The 27,446-nt window shown below is 44.4% G+C and overlaps 1 protein-coding gene across 1 annotated transcript in view; it reads left to right on the top strand.

The window, feature by feature from the left end:
• Positions 1 to 10,584: 10,584 nt before the first annotated feature.
• TBC1D2B (TBC1 domain family member 2B) overlaps positions 10,585 to 27,446 on the top strand; it is a 146,734-nt gene continuing 129,872 nt past the window's right edge. The window contains exon 1 of the mRNA XM_077264205.1: positions 10,585 to 11,148. Coding sequence (XP_077120320.1) covers positions 10,807 to 11,148 — 342 coding nt within the window. The 5' untranslated portion in view covers positions 10,585 to 10,806. The remainder of the gene's footprint in view (positions 11,149 to 27,446) is intronic.

Here is a 27,446-nt window from a genome sequence, read left to right as displayed (position 1 = left end):
TTTTCATTCCCTACTCAACCCAAGAGTGCAGGCCCCAACCACGGATCTCCACGCTGGCGATCTGGCCAACTACTTCAAAGAAAAAATTGACCACATCCGACAGGAAATTATCTCCCAATCCCCTCATACCATGCACTGTCCTCCCTCCCCCACTGCATCTAGCTCACTTTCTGACTTTGAACCAGTTACAGAAGAAGAAGTAATCAGGCTCCTTGCATCTTCTCACCCGACCACTTGCACCAGTGACCCCATTCATTCATTTCTCCTCCAGTCCCTTTCCCCGGCTGTCATCTCTCACCTAACAAAAATATTCATCCTCTCTCTCTCTTCCGGTATCTTTCCCTCCTCATTTAAGCATGCCATCATACATCCGTTACTTAAAAAAACATCCCTCGACGAAAACTGTGCCGCTAACAAACGCCTGGTCCACTCACGTCTTTTCTTATCTCTCCGATAACTCTCTTCTCGACCCTCTTCAATCTGGTTTCGGCTCTTTACACTCTACTGAAACCGCCCTCACTAAAGTCTCTAATGATCTACTAACAGCTAAATCTAATGGTCACTACCCCATGCTAATTCTCTTGGATCTCTCCTCAGCATTCGACACTGTGGATCATCAGCTCCTCCTCACTATGCTCCGCTTCATCGGCCTTAAGGACACCGTTCTCTCCTGGTTCTCCTCCTATCTCTCTGACCGCTCTTTCACTGTATCTTTTGCTGGTTCCTCCTCCTCTCACCTTCCCCTTACTGTTGAGGTTCCACAAGGATCAGTTCTAGGCCCCCTCCTCTTCTCTGTGTATACTGCCCCTATTGGACAAATAATCAGTAGATTTGGTCTCCAGTACCATCTCTATGCTGATGACACCCAATTATGCAATTCTTCTCCTGATATCATGCCTGCCTTTTTAGAAAACACCAGTGATTGTCTTACCGCTGTCTCTAACATCATGTCCTCCCTCTGTCTGAAACTGAACCTGTCAAAAACTGAACTCCTTGTGTTTTCTCCCTCTACAAACTTACCTTTGCCTGACTGTAATAATTATAAGGGATAACTCAGGAGACTCTTTGCGTGGAGCAAGACAACTACAGGACACAGTTTTATAAGTGGTGAAGTCTATATTATCACACGGTGATTCAAACAGGTGCAGAGAGAAACTCAAGTCCACAACACTTGGTGCAAATATCAAATGCAGCTCAGCAGTCTATAGGAAACTTCAGAGGAAAATGCAATCACGCAGAAAGTCTATGAAGCACAGTTATTCTTGAGGATACTTGACACGAATAAGTCCTTGCTTAGTCCAAAACACAGATAGATATGCTTATAAGGCAGTTCAAATAATATCTTAGCTCAACCAGGGAGGTCTGGGTAATAGTCTCAGGTTCTTGCAGAGCAGAAACAGCTTACATGTCCAGCAAATGCAGATGGAAGTAAACACGAGCAGCAGATGAAGGAGGATTACTGGAACTGGTGTATGCAGCAGGAACTCAGAGCAGAGTAGCAGGATAACCCCACAGGTTCACAGGAGCAGGTATATAGCCAGGGAGTCACCAGAGGTCAGGAGCTGGATGCAAGGCAGAATACTCTAGCACAGACTGAAGGCTGGGGCGGAGTTTTATAGCAGGAAGACACAGTGCACATGAGACCAAAGACACCATCTTGGAAAAGGGCAGTAATGCACAAAAAGGTAATAAAAAATGTTCAGAGTCCTGACACTGATATTGCCATCTCCATGTGTGGTTCCACCATTACTCCGAAGCAACATGCCCACTGTCTTGGGGTCATGGATTCTACACCAAATGTTAATTTTTAGTGAAGAATCAACAACAAGTGGAACACAATTGTGAAGTTGAATGAAATTTATTGGTTATTTTAAATTTTTGTGGAAATTCAAAAACTGAAAAGTGGGGCGTGCAATATTATTTGGCCCCTTTAACTTAATACTTTTTTGCGCCACCTTTTGCTGCGATTACAGCTGCAAGTCGCTTGGGGTATGTCTCTATCAGTTTTGTATATCGAGAGACTGACATTTTTGCCCATTCTTCCTTGGCAAACAGCTCGAGCTCAGTGAGGTTTGATGGAGATCGTTTGTGAACAGCAGTTTTCAGCTCTTTCCACAGATTCTCGATTGGATTGAGGTCTGGACTTTGACTTGGCCATTCTAACACCTCGATAGGTTTATTTGTGAACCATTCCATTGTAGATTTTGCTTTATGTTTGGGATCATTGTCTTGTTGGAAGACAAATCTACGTCCCAGTCTCAGGTCTTTTGCAGACTCCAACAGGTTTTCTTCAAGAATGGTCCTGTATTTGGCTCCATCCATCTTCCCATCAATTTTAACCATCTTCCCTGTCCCTGCTGAAGAAAAGCAGACCCAAACCATGATGCTGCCACCACCATGTTTGACAGTGGGGATGGTGTGTTCAGGGTGATGAGCTGTGTTGCCTTTACGCTAAACATATCGTTTGGCATTGTTGCCAAAAAGTTTGATTTTGGCTTCATCTGACTGACCAGAGCACCTTCTTCCACATGTTTGGTGTGTCTCCCAGGTGGCTTGTTGCAAACTTTAAACAACACTTTTTATAAATATGTTTGAGAAATGGCTTTCTTCTTGCCACTCTTCCATAAAGGCCAGATTTGTGCAGTGTACAACTGATTGTTGTCCTATGGACAGACTGTCCCACCTCAGCTGTAGATCTCTGCAGTTCATCCAGAGTGATCATGGGCCTCTTGGCTGCATCTCTGATCAGTTTTCTCCTTGTTTGAGATGAAAGTTTAGAGGGACGGCCAGGTCTTGGTAGATTTACAGTGGTATGATACTCCTTCCATTTCAATATGATCGTTTTCACAGTGCTCCTTGGGATGTTTAAAGTTTTGGAAATCATTTTGTATCCAAATCCAGCTTTAAACTTCTCCACAACAGTATCACGGACCTGCCTGTTGTGTTCCTTGGTCTTTATGATGCTCACTGTGCTTCAAACAGAACCCTGAGACTATCACAGAGCAGGTACATTTGTATGGAGACTTGATTACACACAGGTGGATTATATTTATCATCATTAGGCATCTAGGACAACATTGGATCATTCAGAGATCCACAATGAACTTCTGGAGTGAGTTTGCTGCACTGAAAGTAAAGGGGCCGAATAATTTTGCACGCCCCACTTTTCAGTTTTTGAATTTCAACAAAAATTTAAAATAACCAATAAATTTCGTTCAACTTCACAATTATGTTCCACTTGTTGTTGATTCTTGACCAAAAATTTACATTTGGTATCTTTATGTTTGAAGCATGATATGTGGGAAAAGGTTGAAAAGTTCCAGGGAGCCAAATACTTTCGCAAGACACTGTACTTGATTCAGAGCTTTCATTCACCCTCCACATCCGAGCACTGGCTCGCTCTTCTTATCTGCATCTGAAAAACATTTCTAGAATTCGCCCTTTTCTTACTTTTGACTTTGCAAAAACTCTGTTTCTCTTATTCATTCTCGTCTGGACTACTGTAACTCTCTACTAATCGTCGTCCCTCTTACCAAACTCTCCCCTCTCCAATCTGTCCTGAATGTTGCTGCCAGGATCATATTCCTCACCAATCGTTATACCGATGCCTCTACCTTGTGCCAGTCATTACACTGGTTACCCATCCACTCCAGAATCCAGTACAAACTTATTACCCTCATCCACAAAGCACTCCATGGCTCAGCACCACCCTACATCTCCTCCCTGGTCTCAGCCTACCACCCTACCTGTGCTCTCCGTTCTGCTATTGACCTGAGATTAACATCCTCTATAATCAGAACCTCCCACTCCGGTCTCCAAGAAGTTTCACGTGCTGCGCCAATTCTTTGGAATGCACTACCCAGGTTAATACGATTAATCACCAATCCCCACAGTTTTAAGCGTGCCCTAAAAACTCATTTGTTCAGACTGGCCTGCCACCTCAACACATTAACCTAACTATCCCTGGGTGGCCCATTCAAAAAACTTAAACCATAATCAGGTTCATCGCATCATGTTCTCATACACTTTATGCATTTAATAGTCCTCTGTGTCTGTACTGTTACATATTTAGGCTGCTAACTGGTTCATGCAGCTTTACATGAACACCCGATCCTTACACTATGGCTGGTCCGAACAACTAAAGCAATTGTACCATCTACCTTTCGTGTTTCGCCTTTTTCCTTATAGATTGTAAGCTTGTGAGCAGCAGGGCCCTCACTCCTCTTAGTATATGTTTTGATCTGTGTTTATTGTTATGCTGTAATTGTCTGTACAAGTCCCCTCTATAATGTAAAGCGCTGCGGAATATGTTGGCGCTATATAAATAAAATTATTATTATTATTAACTCTTTCTCCAGCAGCCACACTTTCAGGGGCTGCTGTTACCTTCTGTAATATGTCACCTTATCTAATATGTTTATATGCGTCACTGCATTCTGCACTTTATTGCTCTATTTAACCCACTAAAATACTTGATTTGTAAATACAATCATTCTTATTATAATTGTGTACTTGGCGTATTGTGCATTTAGTTAGTGTCTAAGTAGAGGACTCAATGTGCAGCTACTGACAGCTCTCAGCCATACTAATTGGTGGTGGAATATCCTATTGGACACCTGCCATAAGATGGCTGTTTAGCTGATCACAACTAGTCATATATAGACTTTGGGACTGACTAAAAGGATGATGATTTGCATTTAATCTAATAGTTTTGCATTTAATTTAATAGTTGCACAAATAATTTTAATTATTATGCTGACAGAGCACCTTAAATTAGTGTTTCTAAGCACCGGCCACACAAGCCAAATGTAATTTCTTGCCCCTCAGTCTGCAATCGTTATATTACCATATGTCAATCCTTGCGCAACATATAATTAGATTTTTTTTTATTTTCTAGTGTTTACCTACTTGCTTATATTATATTTTGAGCTCAAGTTCATCTTTCTATCTTGCTCCTTGTATTGATTTTAAACTGTTTTTTTTAAGATACCAGCATATCTTCTGGCAAAGAGTATGGAATTGATTCTTTTTTCAACGGTGGCAGCAGCTACACAGTGTATGCCATTACATGCACCAAGTGCAATATGCAACCTGTTGTTTGTACTACAAGAATGTTATGGAGACACATCTCTGAACACATTAATGATGCCCAGAGCAATACAACCGGTAGCTTGTTAGGTAAATCTCAGCACTTTTTAAATCACCATCAAGGTGACGTTAGCACTCGTAGAGTTAATGCTGTTGAGAAAGTCCCCCCACATTTACTTCTAATGTGGAACCATGCCAGACTATGAATAAGAACTACCTAGTTTGAAACTCGTGAGATCTACTGGATTAACAGGCACAGATCCTTGGGACTGCCCCTATTTTTTCTGCCATTTAATAAAATTATAATACATTTTTTTTTTAATCACGCTCTCTTGGACCTATTGATGGATATTCACCTCTATGGTTCCGTCCTGCTGCTGACGCAGCCGAATAATTACACTGCCAGAAGGCTTCTTTCCCATTGATGAAATGATGCTGGAAAAACATTTTTTTTTGAGGGAAAACAAGCAGGTGGAAAAGTGAATGTTTGGTCACGTCACGGTGTACTGAACGCCTGTACTTTAAAACAGTTAAAACAGTCATTTTGTGCCGATAGAGTCCCTTTACATTTACAGGTTAACAGGAAGCCTGATATTCATTTTTTATTTTTGGTGTTTCCACAAAAGACAAAAATAACGCACATAAAAATACATGAATAAGGATGGAAAATATGCCCAGATTTTTGACGCAGAAACACTGGATTTCAGTTTAGAAATCCACACATGAAATCGGAACCAAATATGTGAAGTGTAAGAAAAGTCAAAGAATAGATATGCTGCAGATCTAAAAATCCACAATGTGCAGATTTGTGCACCCACTAAGCTAGAACTGGTCTATGCAGAGAAAATCTGCACCAAATATGCTTCATGTGAACTTATCCTGAAAGTATCCAAAGGCAACCTGAAAAATAGCCAAACTTACACATCACAAAACACACTTTTTATATTTAATAAACATTTTTTTTTTAAATCAAATAATCTTGACGGCTGTATTACATTGCATAAGTTTAAAGGGATTTTCTGGAACGAACAACTTATCACCTATTCATTGAATAGCTAATAACTTATTGATCGGTGGGTGTCTGTCCTCTGGGATACCCTCTGATCTGTAGAAGGGGGCACTTTTATAGCAATTGGAATGGAGTGACAGGTGGGAAACCCAAGCGCTATGACATCCATTTTCTATGGAGCTGCCAGAAAAAGCCAATTGCAGCACTTGGCAGAATCATATTGATTGAATGAAGAGAAAGTCAGATGTCTGACCTGAAACTGCATTCTAAGGGCTCATTCCCACTTGCGATGAAATCGGGTGAATGCAATCCATAAAAAATCAGATTGAATTCGGACCAATGTTATTCTATGATTGTGTGTTCATCTGCGTAATCAGAATTCGGATAGCATCCTGCAAGAGAAGCCTATGGGTGCGAGAAAAAATCACACAGCACTTGGACCATGCAAGTGCTGTCCGATTTTTACACACCGATCGCATTTGAAAAGCCGGTAATTCATATGCGGCTAATGTAAAATCACACTGACAGGTTAGAATAGAATAGATAGAATCGATATACACATAGAATATATATATATATATATATATATATATATATGTATATATACTAGATGGAGGCCAGTAATGTCACAATGGGGGCAGGCTTTGCAGCGTTGAGAATCTCTCCCCCATGTGCTCACCCACCTATCCACTCTCTCTTTCCCCATGTGCTGACTTCTCCCGTCTATGCTCCTAATGGCATCCAGTAATAATCTAATGACTTTTGCATCAGGGGATTCATGTGCTTGACACCTACGCTTATATGCATTGTTTTTGTCCCAGTGATGCTGTCGCTCTTCAATAGTCTCATTCGCCTGTTGTTGTCTTCGACATTGTGCCTTTGCTGCTTTCCTTTCATTGTCATTGGCGTTTTTTTTAGGAGGAGCCATGTTGGCGTTGATATTTGTGTCTGTGTCTGGCCGTGTACAGAACATACCACAGCTCCTGGGCAGGGGAGGAAGCAAAAGACAATACTGACATTACAGCAGGAGATAGCAGAGGATACATTTTGTGAGGTAAAATATTGTTTAAAAACAGTCAATTAAATATTTAACTTGACAAAATGTTCCGCTGGTGGTACCGCGCAATAGGCTGGTACCACCAGAAGTTTCCATATTGAGACACCCATCACTTGGGTGTCCCAATATGGCAGTTGGTGAACTTCCGCCGCTTGGAATTCTGTGATCCGGACACACATGGACGGAACAGGATGTGAAGACATTACAAGGTAAGTATATATTAAGATACATGTCAGTGACACATACATGTTATTATTATTATTATTATTATTTATATAGCACCATTAATTCCATGGTACTGTACATGACAAAGGGGTTACGTACAGAGTTATAGATATAGTTTACAGTAAACAAATTTACAATGACAAACTGGTACAGAGGGGAGAGGACCCTGTCCTTGCGGACTTACATTTTATGGGATAATGGGGAAGAGACAGAAGGTCGGGGGTGCGGCAGCTCTGGTGGTGGTGAGGCGGCAGCTCTAGTGGTGGTGAGGCGGCAGCAGCTCGGGTAGTGAGGCGGTGGAATGGTTATTGCAGGCTGTAGGATTTCCTGAAGAGATTGGTTTTCAGGTTCCGTCTAAAGGATCCGAGTGTGGTGGATAGTCGGACGTGTTGAGGCTTGGAATTCCAGAGGATGGGGGATATTCGGGAGAAATCTTGGAGGCGGTTGTGTGAGGAACGAATAAGTGTGGAGGAAAGTACGAGGTCTTGGGAGGATCGAAGATTATGTGAGGGAAGATATTGGGAGATTTGTTCAGAGATATAAGGAGGGGACAGGTTGTGGATGGCTTTGTAGATCAGTGTTAGTAGTTTGAACTGGATTCGTTGGGGAATTGGGAGCCAGTGGAGGGATTTGCAGAGGGTAGAAGCAGGGGAGTAGCGAGGAGAGAGGTGGATTAGCCAGGCAGCAGAGTTGAGGCGGTGCAGTAAGTTAGCGGGGAGGCCACAGAGGAGGGTGTTGCAGTAATCGAGGCGGGAGATGATAAGGGCATGCAGAAGAGTTTTGGTAGATTGTGGGCTGAGGAAGGGACAGATTCTGGCAATATTTTTGAGTTGGAGGCGACAGGAGGTGGCAAGAGTTTGGACATGCGGTTTGAAGGACAGGGCAGAATCAAGAGAGCGTGATGCCGTTTACCATAATAGATAGATCAGGTATGCGCTGATATTAGCGCATTTTACAGCACAACTGGTGGTCTTGTATTTATTTCTATGTAGCTACATAGTGGGCCCCAAGAATGATTTTCTCTGGTGGGCCCAAGGCGCTTCAGTCCGACGCTGATGGGATGTCTCACTCAGCGAACACTAAAACAGTCTACTGGTCACCACTGACAGCCGGGCGAACACCACACACCACAGACAGCCGGCGGACACCACTGGCAGCCATCAGATACCATGGACAGCGGGCGATCACCACAGACAGCAGGCAGTCACCACAGACAGTGGGCGGTCATCAGACAGCCGGTGGATGCCACAGATAGCCGGCAGACACTACAGACAGCCAGTGGACACCACTGACAGCCAGCAGACACCACTGACAGCCGGTGGATACCATGGTCAGCAGACACCACGGACAGCGGGTGGTCACCACAGATAGCGGGCGGTCACCAAAGACAGCAGGCAGTCACCACAGACAGTGGGCGGTAACCACAGACAGCGGACGATCACCACAGACAGCAGGCAGTCACCACAGACAGCGGGCAGTCATCAGACAGCCGGTGGACGCCACAGATAGCTGGTGGACGCCACAGCCAGTGGACACCACTAACAGCCAGCAGACACCACTGACAGCCGGTGGATACCATGGTCAGCAGACACCACGGACAGCGGGCGGTCACCACAGACAGCGGGCGGTCACCAAAGACAGCTGGCAGACACCACAGACAACTGGCAGACACCACAGACAGCCAGTGGTCCCCACAAACAGTCAGCGGTCCCCACAGACAGCTGGCGGTCACCACAGGCAACCACAACTTCAGAAAACACCACATATATGAAGAAGGCAGAAGGAGATGAGTGAGAGGCGAAGATATGCACTGCGCATGCCCATGAATCCCAGCCCCGCAGTGTGAATAAACCAGAAGACACTCCGGGGCGGGATCACGGGCAGCGCGGCCGCACAGGCGCATTCAGCCTGACATCAAATGATGTCAGAAGACGGGCAGCACTAACTGCGCATGCCCAAGGGATCACATAACAGCGCAGGCTCCGGGACAGATTCAAACAACGCTCAGGACAACCAAGGGGTTAGGAATGACGGCTGTGCTGCGTCTGATTAGGAAGGAAAGTCCCGCCTCCCTGGCGATTTCACGGTATGAAGGGGCACATTTTATAAGTGTTTATTTCAGTGTGTGCAGAGAGCATAACTAAAAGAGCCACCATGTCCAAATGCAGCATTAGTGCTGCACAAGGTGGTTCTTTTAGTTACAAACGCCTGGGGGGGTGACAGGTTCCCTTTAAATTCAGCCTACAGCTGTTTGTTTAGCTTTTGCTGGTTAGAAATTATAGGGGGACGCTACGTCAATTTTTTCTGGGGTCCCTCGTAAACTAACCAGTAAATGCTGAGCAATAGCTGTGAGCTTTTATTAACAGCCTGGGAATCCTTTGGGATATTGTCTACTTTCCCACATTATCATCATTCCCCAACGGTTGGCTTTCCCTCTGCTGGCTACGAAAATTACACGGGAGCCCACGCCATTTTTTGGTTTAAATTATTTCTGTTACACACGATGTACACAGCTGGTGCTAAAAACAACTCCCATCATTGTCACCTGGTTGCACTGACCTCAGAAAGACCAGGTGACAATGAGAGCTGCCTTCACCACGGGATGCCTGGGAACAGCGCAAAGTGTACAGCTTTTCCCAGGCGCTGGTACGTGTCACACTGAGGCGGCACACGGATGCCACGCGTATGTAACACACGGACACATGGAAACGGATCGCTCTGCTACTGGGTTTTCCAGTACCGTAAATATTGTACCCTTGGCACACTATTAGTTAATCTTCAGGAACCTGGCATGGGGTAGTGGCTTCTGCACTAGGCATAGACCGAGCTGCCCCCTACTGGAATATAAACAGTGCTACACATCTGTGATAAGTGGAGGTGCTGAATAACGCGACTACACGTCTCACACTTCCTGGAACACGTGCTCCATGCAACATACGTGGCAATGCTCTGTACATCATGGGTGGAAACAGTAATAATATATTTATTTCGGGATGGTCGGGACCAGTTGGCTAGGATTCGGTCGCTACCATTTTTTTTAAAAAAAGGGGGAAATCTACGCCCCTCACAAACTTAGTTTCATGGCATCGCGAGGCATGCCGGGAAATGTAGTTTTGCTTTTCGGATGCGTGTTCAGTTTTACCTGATGGCAAACTACAGTTCCCATGAGGCGTCTGGCTGAGTTACGGTCATGGGATGCAGTGGAGGGTGTGAATGAAGGCAGGAGAAACTTGGTCATGAAGTGCAGAACTAGTGGGCACTGCCAGGAGTCGGGCTGCATGCACGGACGCTCTGAGGTGTAGTGTGGGCACAGCGTAGTGGGTGCGTGCAGGAGGGCAGCAGAGGAAATGTAGGGGGTCACGTGCAGCTGACAGGATACAAACTAGTGAGTGCGGCAGGGGCGCTCCCCACACTGCACGGGCACCTGATGCCAGAGGTAGCAGCGATGCCAGGCGTGGAGGAGGGCAGGCGAGGGAGTCAGGACCCTCCCACTGAGGAGCACAGGAGCTGCGGGGAGCCCAGCAGAGGACCCCCGCCCCGGCTCTGCGGCTATCTGGCCAAGCTGTCTGGGAAGGGACCCCTGAGGAGCTTCAAGAGTCGCTGGTTTGTGTTTGACCCAAGAAGATGCCACCTCTACTACTTTAAGAGTCCCCAGGACTCCCAGCCCCTGGGGCACATAGACATTGGCGATGCCTCCTTCAGCTATGACTTGGAGGCAGAAGAGGGGCAGTTTGAGATCCACAGCTCGGGAAGGGTGTCCATCCTGCGGGTGAGTATCGGGGGAACTGTCACCTGTCCCCTTTGTCATGTTGTCCTGGTATCCATAGATCTGACCGTCCGTTACTCCCTAATGTGGGATGCCTTCCCCTATGGCTCTCCTGCTGCTGCAAAACTCCAACTCCTATCATGGCAGCTGCAGCTTAGGATCCCAGCAGGCTGAGAGCCACAGGGACTTATGTGGCATTGTATGGTGAAACCTGTCAGCAAGATCATGGTGCCCTGAGCGGGGTAGGAAGACTTTGTCACAGTTCCCACGGTCCTAAACGTGTCCCGTCTGGCGTCCAACCATCGGGCGAGGAGAGACGCCACTACACCCTGGGTGTCATTGCATTGGCAACTGTACCAACCTGTTTACAGAGGCATCTCTCCATGCCCAATGTCTGATAGCACAAGAGTGCCCCACTACCGGCCCTTTATTAGGTGCCTGGCATGGGGAGAAGTATCCACCGGGCATCTTATGGTGGGTTCTTCCGCTTATTATCACTCAGGTCTCTATATACACTTATACACCGCCATCCCATCACACACACATGTCACTGACTGGCTTCATTCAGACATACATGTTTTCTTTTTTAGTGTTTTTTACAGTTCAGAAACCTGTCCTTTTATAATCCGTTTTTGTTTTTTCTGTTAAGGACCAATTGTCCTAAAAAAAAAGAAAAATGTAGTAGTTGCGTCTTTTTTTTAATCTGATTTGCATGAATGGGTCATTGAAAAAAAATAAAAATGGTAACACTCCGATTTTTTTTTTTCCTTTTCATACAAGAAACACTGATGGTGGGATATCACATACAGCATACTGGTGAAAATGGTCTTTTGTTTTAAATGTTCTTGTACCCCAAAAATACTGACATCTAAATGAGGCTTTTAGACCCAACAGCGTTCGCAGTCCTGATGCATGCTATGGTATGTGTCCTACATAGGGCTCACTATAAAGAGACGCAATCCCCTCAGTAAAGTGTTTTGTTTTTTTGCAGCCGACCCTTTGTGAAGGGAAGCTCAGTCTGTTGCACAAGGACAGATAGAAACCAAAAGGTGTTCGAGTCCCCGCCGCTGCATGATTCATGGCTGTTAGACAGATGCAGGGTTTGTCTGTTAGGCAGTCCATGCATGTAATTTACGTGTCTAACAGCCGCAAAACATGCAGCTGCAGGGACTCGAACATATTACTGGAGCACGCCCGAGATACTCGGATAACACACTCGGATGAGCACATTCGCTCATCACGAGTTGCAATCTCTGTCATTTCTGATGTATTAATAAAGTCGTCCGGTTCTCTATCTTGGGTGCTGTTGCCGTTTCTGTCATTCATTGGCCGGCATGAGCTTGCTGACAGGTTCCCTATAAATGTATGTCTGCTTTTTGTATTGCAGGATATGCCATAAATATACAATAGATGCAGGTCCCCTTCTGATAATGTGGCTACTGTGTCAACCATTCAGTTGAATGAATGGATAGGTGGTTGAATATATTGTTGTCTCTTGCTATTCATTTCTGTTGGGGTCTGTTCACACTGAGTTCTTCTTAGGTATTCCTAAAAACTACGGTAAGAGTTTTTCAAGTAGAAACTGCTTCAAGAAATTCTCTTATGGGGAGTTTTTGGGGGAGTTTGTCTTTGCCTGAAGCTGTTTTGGAAGAGTTTGATTCCTAACCCATTTTTTTGCAGGCTTCTGATTGGATAGAGCCTAGTTTGGAGAACTTTTTTTCAGGATCCGCTTCAAAGATCTACTCTGTATTCTAGGTGATTCCGCATGTGTTCATTGAACCGTATGGGTGAAGTTTATCTTTCGGAGACTGAGCGTCTCTGCAAGATAAATAGACATGCTGCAGTCTGCAAAGACGCACCGCATGTTTGTCTCCGTGGGTGAGCCGCAGGTGCCGATGCACACACAGTGGCATGGGATTTCTAGAAATCCCATGCACTATGCTGTAGCATCTGGACGCTGCAGATGTACACAGCGTCCAACCCGCAGTGTTTACTGACCGTGGGAACGTAACCTTGGGTGCGGTGATTCGGCATGGTTCAGTGAACACATGCAGAATCACCTGCGTTCAAAAGCCGGCAGCGCTTTGGATGCAGTGGACATGTGTTGTGTCCAAAGCGCTGCCTAAGGCTACTTTCACACTAGCGTCCTACGATGCATGTTGCAATGCGACGTACCGACACATACTGTGGAAAAAAAAGCACAATGGGGCAGCAGATGCAGTTTTACAATGCATCCGCTGCCCCATTGTGATGTCCGGGAGGCGGGGGCGGAGTTCCGGCCGCACATGCGCGGTCAGAAATGGCGGACACGACGCACATAAAAAGTTACATGTAACTTTTTTTGTGCCGACTGTCCGCCACAACATGACGCATCCATCGCACGACGGATGCAACGTGTGGCAATCCGTCGCAATGCGTCGCTAATGCAAGTGTATGGAGAAAAAACGCATCCTGCTGGCAATTTTGCAGGATGCGTATTTTCTCCAAAACGACGCATTGCGTTGTACGACGCTAGTGTGAAAGCACCCTTAGACTGAACGTCTGCAAATACCCTCGGGCTGCAAGTTAACCAGTGTTCCTCCTGGCTCACATTGGTATACAGTGGCAACCATCGCTTAGTTGTATAGGGAGTTATTGGGGAGTATAATGCCTTGGTACGTGCAACTAGTGACTATATTCATGCAGTGATTTCAAGGCGATCAAGATTCCTGGGCAACTTTGCTTTCTTTCTGGAATAGCGGCCATCTCTTGTTTACTGATTAGCCGCCAGTCTAAACAGGCTGACTATCAGCCGAAGAATAAGCAAAAATCGTGTTCCTCAGATTAAACTATTTTTAAGCTGGTTTAAAAAGCCTCATTCTCGGCAGGACATTGCCTGTGTAATCTGATGATGTGCTGCTGATCACATGATGTTCTCATGATAGATTCCATATCTTTCTGTGTACACACAGAAGTGCAATCTTCTGACGAGGGCATTATATGGCCATGGCCAGCTACTATTAACAGGTCTTCAGATTCTGATTTATGCAAAAGAGGAAATCCTTTATTACATTGGTAAATTACACAACACGACATCCTGTTACAGTAAGGCTATGTTCACATGTCCGGTAATCATCCGTTAGAACGAAGCTAGCAGCAATCTGCTGGCAAAAACAGTTTTGCAGATGCAACTTTTTTGTCCGTTTTTAAACAACTGATTTCTACTTGATTCATTTTGTTTTGTTTTTGTTTTTTAACATTGAAGTCTATGGAAAATAGATTTGTTAATTAGCCATACATTTTTTTTTTTCCATTTGAAACAGATCCAGCAATCAAAAACCGGAATCATTACAAATTAAATAAGGACGATGGCTGATTAACTGATCCGTTTTCCATAGACTTCAATGTTAAAAAAAAAATATTGGATCCAGCACAGAAGTTATTTTAAAACGAACAAAAACTTTGCCTCTGCACAACTTTTTTTGCCAGCAGATTGCATTCATTGTAATGGATCACTGCTGGACATGTCCTCCAGCAGCTCTTATGGGTAATGTCTTTACAATGCTATTATATGAATAAAGTAACGTCAAGTAGGAAAATCCATTACTAAGGATGGTCTATAGCAAATTGCTAAACAAAGTAACACTGTTTTCGGAGTGAGGCTTCAGGAGTCGGCACCTGTTGGGAAGTGTTTGTTTTCGGGTTAATGAATATAGCATGTGAGGTCTGCCAGGTGACAGTGTTGTATGTGTGCGGGCAAATGATTTAGATATTCATATCACTCTTGTATGCACTCTTACTTTCATTAGCAATACAGTTATTGAAACACTTAAAAAATAAAACTAAATCCCAGAACATCCTAGTCATGGTATATTGCCGACACTCCATCAGTCACTAGCTGCTGTACAGGCAGAGCCCAATTTACACGGATTGTCCTGTTGTGGCGCAAGATGCCCAGCTCTGGTCGGAGGGAAGTGCAGAGAAAGGCTCCATTCTTCCTTCCCCCTGTGGTTGCACCACCACTGAGCAGTAGGTTCCCACACATTCTAGCACTAAGGGAAACCACTTTGAAGTAATGTCCCCTGCTCACTGCAGAGCCATTTGCACAGAACATTTGGTACTCCCTGTTCTGCAGTATAGTGCCTCTGTGCTGCGCTATGCTACACAGAAATCATAGTGGAGAATACCTCCATAATACGGCATCTAATGGAGCTTATAGCAAAATAAGAGCAGAAGAGTGGTATTAACTTCTTCCCAAGATAGGATTTGAAGGGTTAATACAACTTTGGCACTGCAGCTCTATATGCCTACGTCAGGTCCTCATCTAAGCAGCAGGATTAGGAGCTGAGCCTGCAACATTCCCAGGAGACACCTGTTAACACAGCTGGCATCTTCCTGTAACTGCAGTGACTGGAGCTTGCTCAAATCGCTGCTCTTTAACCATTTAAATGTTGCTGTCAATCACGGACAGGTTTATTTAAATTATGTGATTGTCAGTTCGAACATTCCGCCCCTCTTATTGGGCCCCCATGACATGATCTCTGAATACTGAAAGCCTCCTTTCTGCCATGTTAGTCCTCCTATGATAGGAGAACCTCACTTTCTCTGTATACTGCTATATGGATTACCGTATATAGTACATGCAGTCAAATGATCTCAGCATCAAGTCTCTTAAAGGGACTAAAAAATAAAGTAAAAAAATAAAAAGTATTTAAAATATATACATTTTAAATCGCCTCCAGTTAAAAAATGAACATATTTGGCATTGGCACTTTCATAAAAGTCTGATAATAAAATTAATCAACCCATATGATAAATGATGTAAAGAGAACAAAAAAATTAAAATGCCAGAATTGCATTTTTTTCTGTCATCACATCCAGGTAAAAAAATATTTTTTTAAATGATCAAAGTGTTATGTAATACAAATTGGTATCAATAAAATCATCCACTTACAGCAAGCCATCACATAGCATCATCAAAAAACGTTAAGGTTCTTAGAAAATGATGAAACAACAAAGTAAAAAAAAAATTACCAATAGCTCCACTTCAGTCTTTATATACAAGTACATACCTATACTCGAGTATAAGCCTACCCGAATATTAGCCGAGACCCCTAATTTTGCCACAAAAAACTGGGAAAACTTAATGACTCGAGTATAAGCCTAGGGTGGAAAATGCAGCAAAATATTAAAATATGCCCCATATAATGCTGCACAAATGCTGATTATGGCCCCATAAGATGCTCCATAGAGATATTTGCCCCATATAATGCTGCACAAATGCTGATTATGGCCCCATAAGATGCTCCATAGAGAGATTTGCCCCATATAATGCTGCACAAATGCTGATTATGGCCCCATGAGATGCTCCATAGAGATATTTGCCCCATATAATGCTGCACATGGCCCCATAAGATGCTCCATAGACACATTTGCCCCTTATAATGCTCCACAAATGCTGATTATGGCCCCATAAGATGCTCCATAGACTATTATGCCCCATATGCTGTTGCTGCGATTAAAAAAAAAAATAAAAAATCACACACCCCTCGTCACTCAGGCCCCCGTCACTTACTATAGTCACCTGTCCGCGTTCCACCGCTGGGCGCAGCTGTGTCTTCCGCGTCCTCTGCACTGACGTTCAGGCAGAGGGCAGCGCACACACTAATGCGTCATCGCGCTCTCTGACCTGAGCGTCACTGCAGAGGACGTGAAAGACGGAGCGGCGCTGACGGTGGATCGGGGGACAGGTGAATATCGCGCACTGCCCCTGTCATACTCACTTGCTCCTGGCGCGGTCCCTGGTTTTCCGGGTGCTGACAGCTTCTTCCTGTATTGAGCGGTCACATGGCACTGCTCATTACATTACATTACACTCCTATGGGAGTGGAGTCGGGTCCATATTCATTACTGTAATGAGCGGTACCATGTGACCGCTCAACACTGGAAGAAGCTGTCAGCGCCCGGAGAACCAGGGATGTGCAGGGACCGCGCTAGGAGCAGGTGAGTATGATTAGACAGCTGCTGCTCCACCTTCCCTGCCAACCCCTGGGAATGACTCGAGTATAAGCCGAGAGGGGCAATTTCAGCCTAAAAAAATGGGCTGAAATTCTCAGCTTATACTCGAGTATATACAGTATATATACATGCACATAAAGCTCTGGCAAAAATTAAGAGACCAAGGGGCATGGCCGGATTTGGGCAGGTTGTTCTTTACGAAGGACGTATGAGTCAAGCCGCATACAAGGTTATCCTGGAAAAACAGTTGATTCCTGTTGCTCAGGCAATGTTCCCCAATTCTGAGGACTTTTTTTTTCCAGCAGGACAATGCGCCATGCCACACAGCTAGGTCAATCAAGGTGTGGATGAAGGACCACCACATCAAATCTCTGTCATGGCCAGCCCAATCTCCAGACCTGAACCCCATTGAAAACCTCTGGAATGTAATCAAGAGGAAGATGGATAGTCACAAGCCATCAAACAAAGAAGAACTGCTTAAATTTTTGTACCAGGAGTGGCATAAGGTCACCCAAAGGGCAGTCTCAGACGTCCAGATAATTCCGGTACCGGAAAAAATCGGTACCGGAGTTATCCGTCCGTGTGCCCGTGCGTTTCTGTGGCACATCAGTGTGGCACACGTGTGCCTCCCGTGTGCCCACTGGGTACCACACGCACCGTACAGGAGACAGCGCTAAAGTTTAGCGCTGTCCCCTGCATCGTGCCGAAGCCGCGATTCATATCTTCTGTGCAGCAGCGTTTGCTGTAAAGAAGATATGAATAATCCATTTTTTTTAGTGGTATTTCGTGTTTAAAATAAAGCTCCATGTCCCCACCCCCTGTGCGCCCCCCCGCTGTCCTGAAAATACTCACCCGCCTCCCTCGCAGTGTCCTGTCCTGGCCTCACCTTCTACTGTATGCGGTCACGTGGGGCCGCTCATTTACAGTAATGAATATGCGGCTCCAACCCCTATGGGAGGTGGAGCTGCATATTCATGACTGTAATCGGCGGCCCCACGTGACCGCATACAGTAGAAGGTGCGGCCAGGACAGGAAGCAGCGACAGCCAACGAGGGAGGCGGGTGAGTATTTTCAGAACAGCAAGGGGGGGGGGCGCACAGGGGGTGGGGACATGGAGCTTTATTTTAAACATGAAATACTGCTGCACAGAAGATATGAATCGCGGCTTCGGCACGATGCAGGGGACAGCGCTTACTGGAGCGCTGTCTCCTGCACGGCACACGGAGAACGTCCGTGTGCGGTACGTGTTTTACCCAGACCCATTGACTTTAATGGGTCCGTGTAATACGTGCGCTCCCACGAACACTGACATGTCTCCGTGTTTGGCACACAGAGACACGGTCCGCAAAAAATCAATGACATCTGCACAGATGCATTGATTTTAATGTGTCTACGTGTGTCAGTGGCTCTGGTACGTGAGGAAACTGTCACCTCACGTACCGGAGCCACTGACGTGTGAAACCGGCCAAAAGCAGTGTGAAAGACTGGTGGAAAGCATGCCCAAACGCATGAAAGCTATGATTAAAAATCATGGTTATTCCACAAAATATTGATTTCTGAACTCTTCCAGAGTGAAAACATTAGTATTGCTGTTTCTAAATGATTATGAACTTGTTTTTTTTTTTTTTGCATTATTTGAGGTCTGCAAGTAATGCGCTTTTTTTGTTATTTTGACCATTTCTCATTTTCAGAAAATAAATACAAAATTTATTGCTTGGAACTTCGGAGACATGTTGTCAGTAGTTTATAGAATAAAAGAACAATTTACATTTTACTCAAAAAATATACCTGTAAAGAGAAAACTCTGAAAATTTTGCAGTGGTCTCATAATTTTTTGCTGTCATCCTACTGACTCGAAGAATCATTTTTCCAGGTTATTTGTACTGCACAGTAAACGCCATAAAAACAAAAAAAATATTATTGCCAGAACTGCAATTTTTATTCAACATTTCACTGTGGAGGGGAGGAAACAAATGAAGGCGCAAAAATGAAATTGATCCCAACAGGTAGGGGTTAAAATAAATAGTCGGACTGTTGAAGGTTGCCCAGTGTGAGAGCCCTGTTCTAGCTCATAGATGGCTGTCCAGTGCCCTAATAGAGGAGTAACCCCCATTACTTATGCACCACATTCTATCTTTAGAAGTTGACATTATTTTTAATATTTCAGTTGAATGTTATTATTCATGGACCAGCCGCATCTGCGAATTGCGAACATGACTGTGTTCGTGTGCAGCTCCGTGCTCTGCATTAGAGCAAGGGTGCAGCCTCTGAAACCAGCACTGTGTCCTCTGCAAAAAGCACGAGACATGTGCATGCCATTGACCAACATTAGTCCGTGTAGTGTTCATTGTGAACCGAAACGTTTGTGTGAATGTAGCCTTACTCTACAAGTACGGACATCCAGTGCACAGCCCAAGGATATTTTTACATTAGACGATATCGTGACCACGATCGCTCCATTAAAGTCCGTGGCATAGAAGAGGATGGCTGAGCTCGTGGCTACAGCGCCATAGACTTTACACTATTACTGGCCACAGTCCACAACTTGCTTGGGCCAGAATACCACACTCGTACCCTAGCAATGTCACATAACCGTGTGTTGCGGGAACACACCTTTAATGTGTCCTATATAAGCAATAATCAATAAAGGGTCCTAATTAAAGGGAACCTGTCACCTGAATTTGGCGGGACCAGTTTTGGGTCATATGGGCGGAGGTTTCTGGTGTTTGATTCACCCTTTCCTTACCCGCTGGCTGCATGCTGGCCGCAATATTGGATTGAAGTTCATTCTCTGTCCTCCAGAGTACAAGCCAGCGCAAGGCAATATTGCCTTGCGCAGGCGTGTACTCCGGAGGACAGAGAATGAACTTCAATATTGCGGCCAGCATGCAGCCAGCGGGTAAGGAAAGGGTGAATCAAACACCAGAAACCTCCGCCCATATGACCCAAAACTGGTACCGCCAAATTCAGGTGACAGGTTCCCTTTAACCCCTTCACGACCCAGCCTATTTTGATCTTAATGACCTGGCCGTTTTTTGCAATTCTGACCAGTGTCCCTTTATGAGGTAATAACTCAGGAACGCTTCAACGGATCCTAGCGGTTCTGAGATTGTTTTTTCGTGACATATTGGGCTTCATGTTAGTGGTAAATTTAGGTCGATAATTTCTGAGTTTATTTGTGAAAAAAAACCAGAAATTTGGCGAAAATTTTGAAAATTTTGCAATTTTCACATTTTGAATTTTTATTCTGTTAAACCAGAGAGTTATGTGACACAAAATAGTTAATAAATAACATTTCCCACATGTCTACTTTACATCAGCACAATTTTGGAAACAAAATTTTTTTTTGCTAGGAAGTTATAAGGGTTAAAATTTGACCAGTGATTTCTCATTTTTACAACAAAATTTACAAAACCATTTTTTTAGGGACCACCTCACATTTGAAGTCAGTTTGAGGGGTCTATATGGCTGAAAATACCCAAAAGTGACACCATTCTAAAAACTGCACCCCTCAAGGTGATCAAAACCACATTCAAGAAGTTTATTAACCCTTCAGGTGTTTCACAGCAGCAGAAGCAACATGGAAGGAAAAAATGAACATTTAACTTTTTAGTCACAAAAATGATCTTTTAGCAGCAATTTTTTTATTTTCCCAAGGGTAAAAGGAGAAACTGGACGACGAACGTTGTTGTCCAATTTGTCCTGAGTACGCTGATACCTCATATCGGGGGTAAACCACTGTTTGGGCGCATGGCAGGGCTTGGAAGGAAAGGAGCGCCATTTGACTTTTTGAATGAAAAATTGGCTCCAATCTTTAGCGGACACCATGTCGCGTTTGGAGAGCCCCTGTGTGCCTAAACATTGGAGCTCCCCCACAAGTGACCCCATTTTGGAAACTAGACCCCCAAGGAACTTATCTAGAAGCATAGTGAGCACTTTAAACCCCCAGGTGCTTCACAAATTGATCCGTAAAAATGAAAAAGTACTTTTTTTTCACACAAAATTTTTTAGCCTCAATTTTTTTCATTTTCACATGGGCAACAGGATAAAATGGATCCTAAAATTTGTTGGGCAATTTCTCCTGAGTACGCCGATACCTCATATGTGGGGGTAAACCACTGTTTGGGCTCACGGCAGGGCTCGGAAGTTAAGGCACGCCATTTGGCTTTTTGAATGGAAAATTAGCTCAAATCATTAGTGGACACCATGTCACGTTTGGAGAGCCCCTGTGTGCCTAAACATTGGAGCTCCCCCACAAGTGACCCCATTTTGGAAACTAGACCTCCCAAGGAACTAATCTAGATGTGTGGTGAGCACTTTGAACCCCCAAGTGCTTCACAGAAGTTTATAACGCAGAGCCATGAAAATAAAAAATAATTTTTCTTTTCTCAAAAATGATTTTTTATCCCACAATTTTTTATTTTCCCAAGGGTAACAGGAGAAATTGGCCCCCAAAAGTTGTTGTGCAGTTTCTCCTGAGTACGCTGATACCCCATATGTGGGGGTAAACCACTGTTTGGGCACACGTCGGGGTTCGGAAGGGAAGTAGTGACATTTTGAAATGCAGACTTTGATGGAATGCTCTGCGGGCGTCACGTTGCGTTTGCAGAGCCCCTGATGTGCCTAAACAGTAGAAACTCCCCACAAGTGACCCCATTTTGGAAACTAGAACCCCAAGGGAACTTATCTAGATGTGTGGTGAGCACTTTGAACCCCCAAGTGCTTCACAGAAGTTTATAACCCAGAGCCGTAGAAATAAATAATTTTTCATTCCTCTAAAATTATGTTTTAGCAAGCAATTTTTTATTTTTGCAAGGGTAACAGGAGAAATTGGACCCCAATAATTGTTGCCCAGTTTGTCTTGAGTATGCTGGTACCCCATATGTGGGGGTAAACCACTGTTTGGGGCGCACGTCAGGGCTCGGAAGGGAGGGAGCACCATTTGACTTTTTGAACGCAAGATTGGCTGGAATCAATGGTGGCGCCATGTTGCGTTTAGAGACCCCTGATGTGCCTAAACAGTGGACACCCCTCAATTCTAACTCCAACACTAACCCCTAACCCTAATCACAACGCTAACCCCAACACAACCCTAATCCCAACCCTAACCACAACTTTAACCCCAACACACCCCTAACCATAACCCTAACCACAAGCCTATTCTTAACCCTATTTCCAATCGTAGCCCTAATTCCAACCCTAACTCTAATTCCAACCCTAAGGCTATGTGCCCACGTTGCGGATTCTTGTGAGATTTTTCCGCACCATTTTTGAAAAATCCGCAGGTAAAAGGCACTGCGTTTTACCTGCGGATTTCCAGTGTTTTTTTATGCAGATTTCACCTGCGGATTCCTATTGAGGAACAGGTGTAAAACGCTGCGAAATCCGCACAAAAAATTGACATGCTGCGGAAAATACAAGGCAGCATTTCCGCGCTGTATTTTCCGCACCATGGGCACAGCAGATTTGCTTTTCCATAGGTTTACATGGTACTGTAAACCTGATGGAACACTGCTACGAATCCGCAGCGGCCAATCCGCTGCGGATCCGCAGCCAAATCCGCACCGTGTGCACATAGCGTAATTCTAACGCTAACCCTAGTTCTAACCCTACCCCTAACCCTACCCCTAGTTCTAACCCTAGTTCTAACCCTAGTGGAAAAAAAAAAATAATTTTCTTTATTTTATTATTGTCCCTACCTATGGGGGTGATAAAGGGGGGGTTTCATTTACTATTTTTTTTATTTTGATCACTGTGATAGGTTTTATCACAGTGATCAAAATGTAGCTGGAACGAATCTGCCGGTCGGCTGATTCGGCGGGCGCACTGCGCATGCGCGGCCCGCCATTTTGGAAGATGGCGGCGCCCATGGAGGAGATGGACATCGGGAGGCTCGGTAAGTATGAGGGGGGGGATCGGAGCACGCGGGGGTGGGATTGGAGCACGGGGGAGCGGACGGGGGAGCGGACAGGACGACGGAGGGGAGCAGAGCACAGGATGGAGGAGTGGGGAGGAGATCAGTGGCGGTGGGGGGGACAGATCAGGGTTTCCAGCCATGGCCGATGATATTACAGCATCGGCCATGGCTGGATTGTAATATTTCACCAGTTTTCATAGTGAAATATTACAAATCGCTCTGATTGGCTGTTTCACTTTCAACAGCCAATCAGAGCGATCGTAGCCACCCCCCCTGGGCTGAAGTACCACTCCCCCTGTCCCTGCAGATCGGGTGAAATTGGAGTTAACCCTTTCACCCGATCTGCAGGGACGCGATCATTCCATGACGCCACATAGGCGTCATGGGTCGGATTGGCACCGACTTTCATGACGCCTACGTGGCGTCATGGGTCGGGAAGGGGTTAAAGGCAGCACAATGGCTCAGTAGCTAGCGGGGTTCTCTGTTGTCCTCCCACACAGCATGTGAGCCCCAAAGGGGACAGTTAGGATAATGTCTGTAAAGCTCTGTGTAAGTGAGTAAACTAAATATATAAATGCCTTTATTAAACTTCAGTAGTAACATATAATTGAAGCCAAATGTCCATTTTTGGCTTGCAGTACCTATGTTGGTGTACATTCTTAAAGGCATGTGGCTAGTGTGACATCTGTAGAGTACGGTTATTCTAATCTGATCTTTTACATCCTGTTTCTTGTAGATCATGCGGCTCTATGAGACCTCTCCCACCCTCCTACACACACAGGTAGTGGGTTTTGTTGACCAGATCACTTATTTTGTTAAATGCGTGGGCTGGACACAGTATTAAGAACTTTTTGTCTTTAGAGGAATTAGATGCTGCAATTTAGTAATGTGAACACCATGCACAATGGTCTCTATTCTGCTTAATTATTAGGCTATGTTAACACGTTGCGTTTTTGCTGCGGTTTTTCTTATGCAAATTAAAAGCTGCGTTTTAGGCTATGTGCACACGTTGCGGATTAGTCTTAGGAATTTCTGGTGTGGATTCTGCCTCTCCTGGCAGAAAACGCAGCTGCGGATTTGTTGCCTTTTTTGTGCGGATCTGCAGCGTTTTTTGTGCGTTTTTGCTGTGGATTTTTTGTGGATTTACTGCGTTTTTTACCCCTGCGGATTTCTATAATGGAATGAGTACAAAAACGCTGCAGATCCGCAAAAAAGAAGTGACATGCTACTTCTTTTAATCCTCAGCGTTTCCACACCAGATTTTCCGCAACGTGTGCACAGCTTTTTTTTTTTCTCATTGATTTACATTGTACTGTAAATCAATTGCGGATCTGCAGCGTTTCTGCACCGCAAAAAACGCTGCGGATCCGCACAGAATCCGCTACGTGTGCACATACCCTTACAGTACCAGCAAAAGATGAGCTTTCAGAAAGCTCATGCACACACAGTTTTTTCCTGACTGAATAGCAAAACTGCTGCGTTTTTTTAAACCTGCAGTGTCACGTACACACTTCTCAGCACATGACGTGGAATGCACCTGCAAGGGTTAATTTAACTCCTCTCACTCAATCCAACTCTCAACCTCTGTTTTAGGTTATAAAGTGAGCATAAATAGCACCCCGACACATAACTCACACCCCGATTCCTAACACTGCCACCACTCGTCAAACACACAGAGGGATGAGTCCACAAAATGTTACTGTCAGACAATGAAGAGGTCACACACTCTCTGAAGGGCTATAGATAATTTTAGAGCATACAAGAATCAAACTTATTTAAATATTTTAAGCTGTAATATGCAAATGGTCTCTTCAGAGAGGAAGAGGACTAGAATAGGTGGCACTAGAGTCCTAGTCTTTCTGAAGAGACCATTTCGCATATTTCCCAGAGGAGCATTGCAGCTTGTCTCCTCATCTCTGCATTCTTGACATGTCACACTCCACATAGAGAAATGTTACCCCTTGGATCCCAAGCATATATATACAGTTATTATGTAAAAGGTAACAAAACACACACATATTCAAAGCACTTATAAAATAAAAAGGGAGAAATAACAGAGATACCTAAACGTTTCTGTTTTCAGTTACCTTCTGTTTTCCTTGAGGGGAGGAGCAGGGAATTCAGGATTGCATCAGCCTATTAAGCTGACCTCACATGTGAACAACTTTTCTTTGTGTCACCCAGCTTTCTATAGTCCGTACCATAAGCTCATGTTTCCAGGATGACCCGGATTGGCCCCTTTTAAAAGATGCTGTTTGTGAGTGGATGATGGGCTAAGCTGTGGCATTTCAAATATCCTGGGTCTAAAACCCCTTTAAGGCTCGTGGTCCAGGTGCTAAGGTGCCATGGTGGACAACTCCAGCAAAAGCCCCTTTGGGTAGGTGCTTATGAACCGGAATAGTAGTGTGCTGGAGGCAGCTCATCTGCTCACCTGCGTTGCTTCCAAAATGCTGCATTCTACAATACAAGCACAGTGGATGGATTTTTAGAAATCCCATGCCCACTATGCTTCTATTTAACACTGCGTAAACTCACCCACGGTGCAGGTTTACAAGCCGCAGCATGTCAATTTTTGTTGCTGAGACGCCAGTCTCCGAAACAGAAATTTCCACAATCTAATGTATTGGATGCAGTAAATCCGCATTGTTCAATACACATATGCAAGTTTAATTGCGTGATTGAACTCATCAAAAATACTGTGTCTAAAGCGCTGCTATTTCCTGAAGTACCTCTATTTCCTGATTTGGGGCACATACTCTGTGTTTGCAATACTGGTATATTCAGTTTCACCCTTTTGTCAAGTAAATGTAACTCTACTGCTGTTATGCTTTTCCCTTATTGATTATATATAATCGGGGGCGGGGGCCGCTGACCATGTGCTGTGCTGGCTACGTTATATTGATGATGTTTTATTTTTTTGGCGGGGGACGGTGCGGCAGCTCGATGAGTTCATGGCTATGTTAAATAATAACAATTATAACATCAAACTTACATATCGGTATCATGTAACCAAAATGGACTTTTTAGACATTAGCTTAGAGGTTGATTCTTCCTCTGCTATCCAGACTGATGTCTTCCGAAAGGAGACATCAGTCAATTCATTAATACATGCTACTACTGCACATAGCCATTCCACAGTTAGGGCCGTCCCGGTTGGACAGTTTCTAAGGATGAGGCGATCTGCTCTACGGATCAAAAATTTGAAGCCCAAGCCACGGATTTGAGAAAAAGGTTCGAACAGCGTGGATATAGCAAAAGATGTATCAAAAATGGGTATAATCGAGCTAAGTCGGTGTCTCGGGACTCACTATTATACCACAAGAAAACTCGGGAGAAAAATGATGAGAAGATACGCTTTATCTCAGTGTTTAACCATGAATGGGACACTATGCGGAATGTCATGACAAAATATTGGCCCGTTCTTAGAGCAGAGCCCTCCCTGAGACCCTTTCTGACTGATAGACCACTGATGACTTCTCGTCGTTCTAAAAACTTGAACGATTTACTTATTAAAAGCCATTATGTGGCTCCAAGTCCTAATTTCTTTGGTGTAACACAACCTAGAAAGGGTTTTTTCAAATGTGGCCATTGTTTGGCATGCGCCAATGTTTCTCAAACATCCACATTCAGCTCAGTAGATCGAAAAATATTTGACATTAGAGAATATATCTCTTGTAGCACGAAAAACGTGATCTACTACGCAACATGTAGTTGTCCCCTTATATATGTGGGACTTACATCGCGTGAACTGAGGGTTCGTGTCAGAGAACACGTGAGAGACATTGGTGCAGCCAAAACAGTGGAAGATATATCAACCCTAAAGACGATCCCACGTCATTTCCGATTACTACATAATAGTGATCCGAAAGAGTTCAAAGTTAGAGGCATTGACGTGGTACATGTCGGTATTAGGGGTGGAAACGTGAAAAAACTACTAGCACAACGCGAATTAAAAAGGATTGTTACACTTGGGACCTTGAAACCCGCTGGATTGAATGAATCGCTTAATTTTGGTCCATATTTATAAAAGCTATGTGCGATTCTTCATTTGTTATGACTACTTTTTGTTTGCTTTGTCTCTTTCTCCCCTCTCCTTATATTCTCCTGGATCCTGTGTTTTAATTGTATATAAGTTTGTTTTTAACATGTCTTCATATTATATTGTGTTTAGATTTTATTGTCCCCACCTGGATCTGATGCCTCTTCCCCCTGCTACAAGAAATAGAATCTTTCTAAATAAAGAGCTGACAACCCTTTACCATTGGAGCAGATCGTGTGCCTTAAAGACATATGGGACGTAATACCAGTGTTGCCAAAGACATACTTGGGAGGTTTTCTTTCCCCCGTCTTTATTTTCATCCTGTATGCTGTATATTTATTGTAGATG

Source organism: Ranitomeya variabilis, chromosome 5 (genome assembly GCF_051348905.1).
Source record: "Ranitomeya variabilis isolate aRanVar5 chromosome 5, aRanVar5.hap1, whole genome shotgun sequence".
NCBI classification, from domain to species: Eukaryota; Metazoa; Chordata; class Amphibia; order Anura; family Dendrobatidae; genus Ranitomeya; species Ranitomeya variabilis.
The sequence above is the reverse complement of the archived record's forward strand: the minus strand, read 5'-3'. Positions and strand labels throughout refer to the sequence as shown.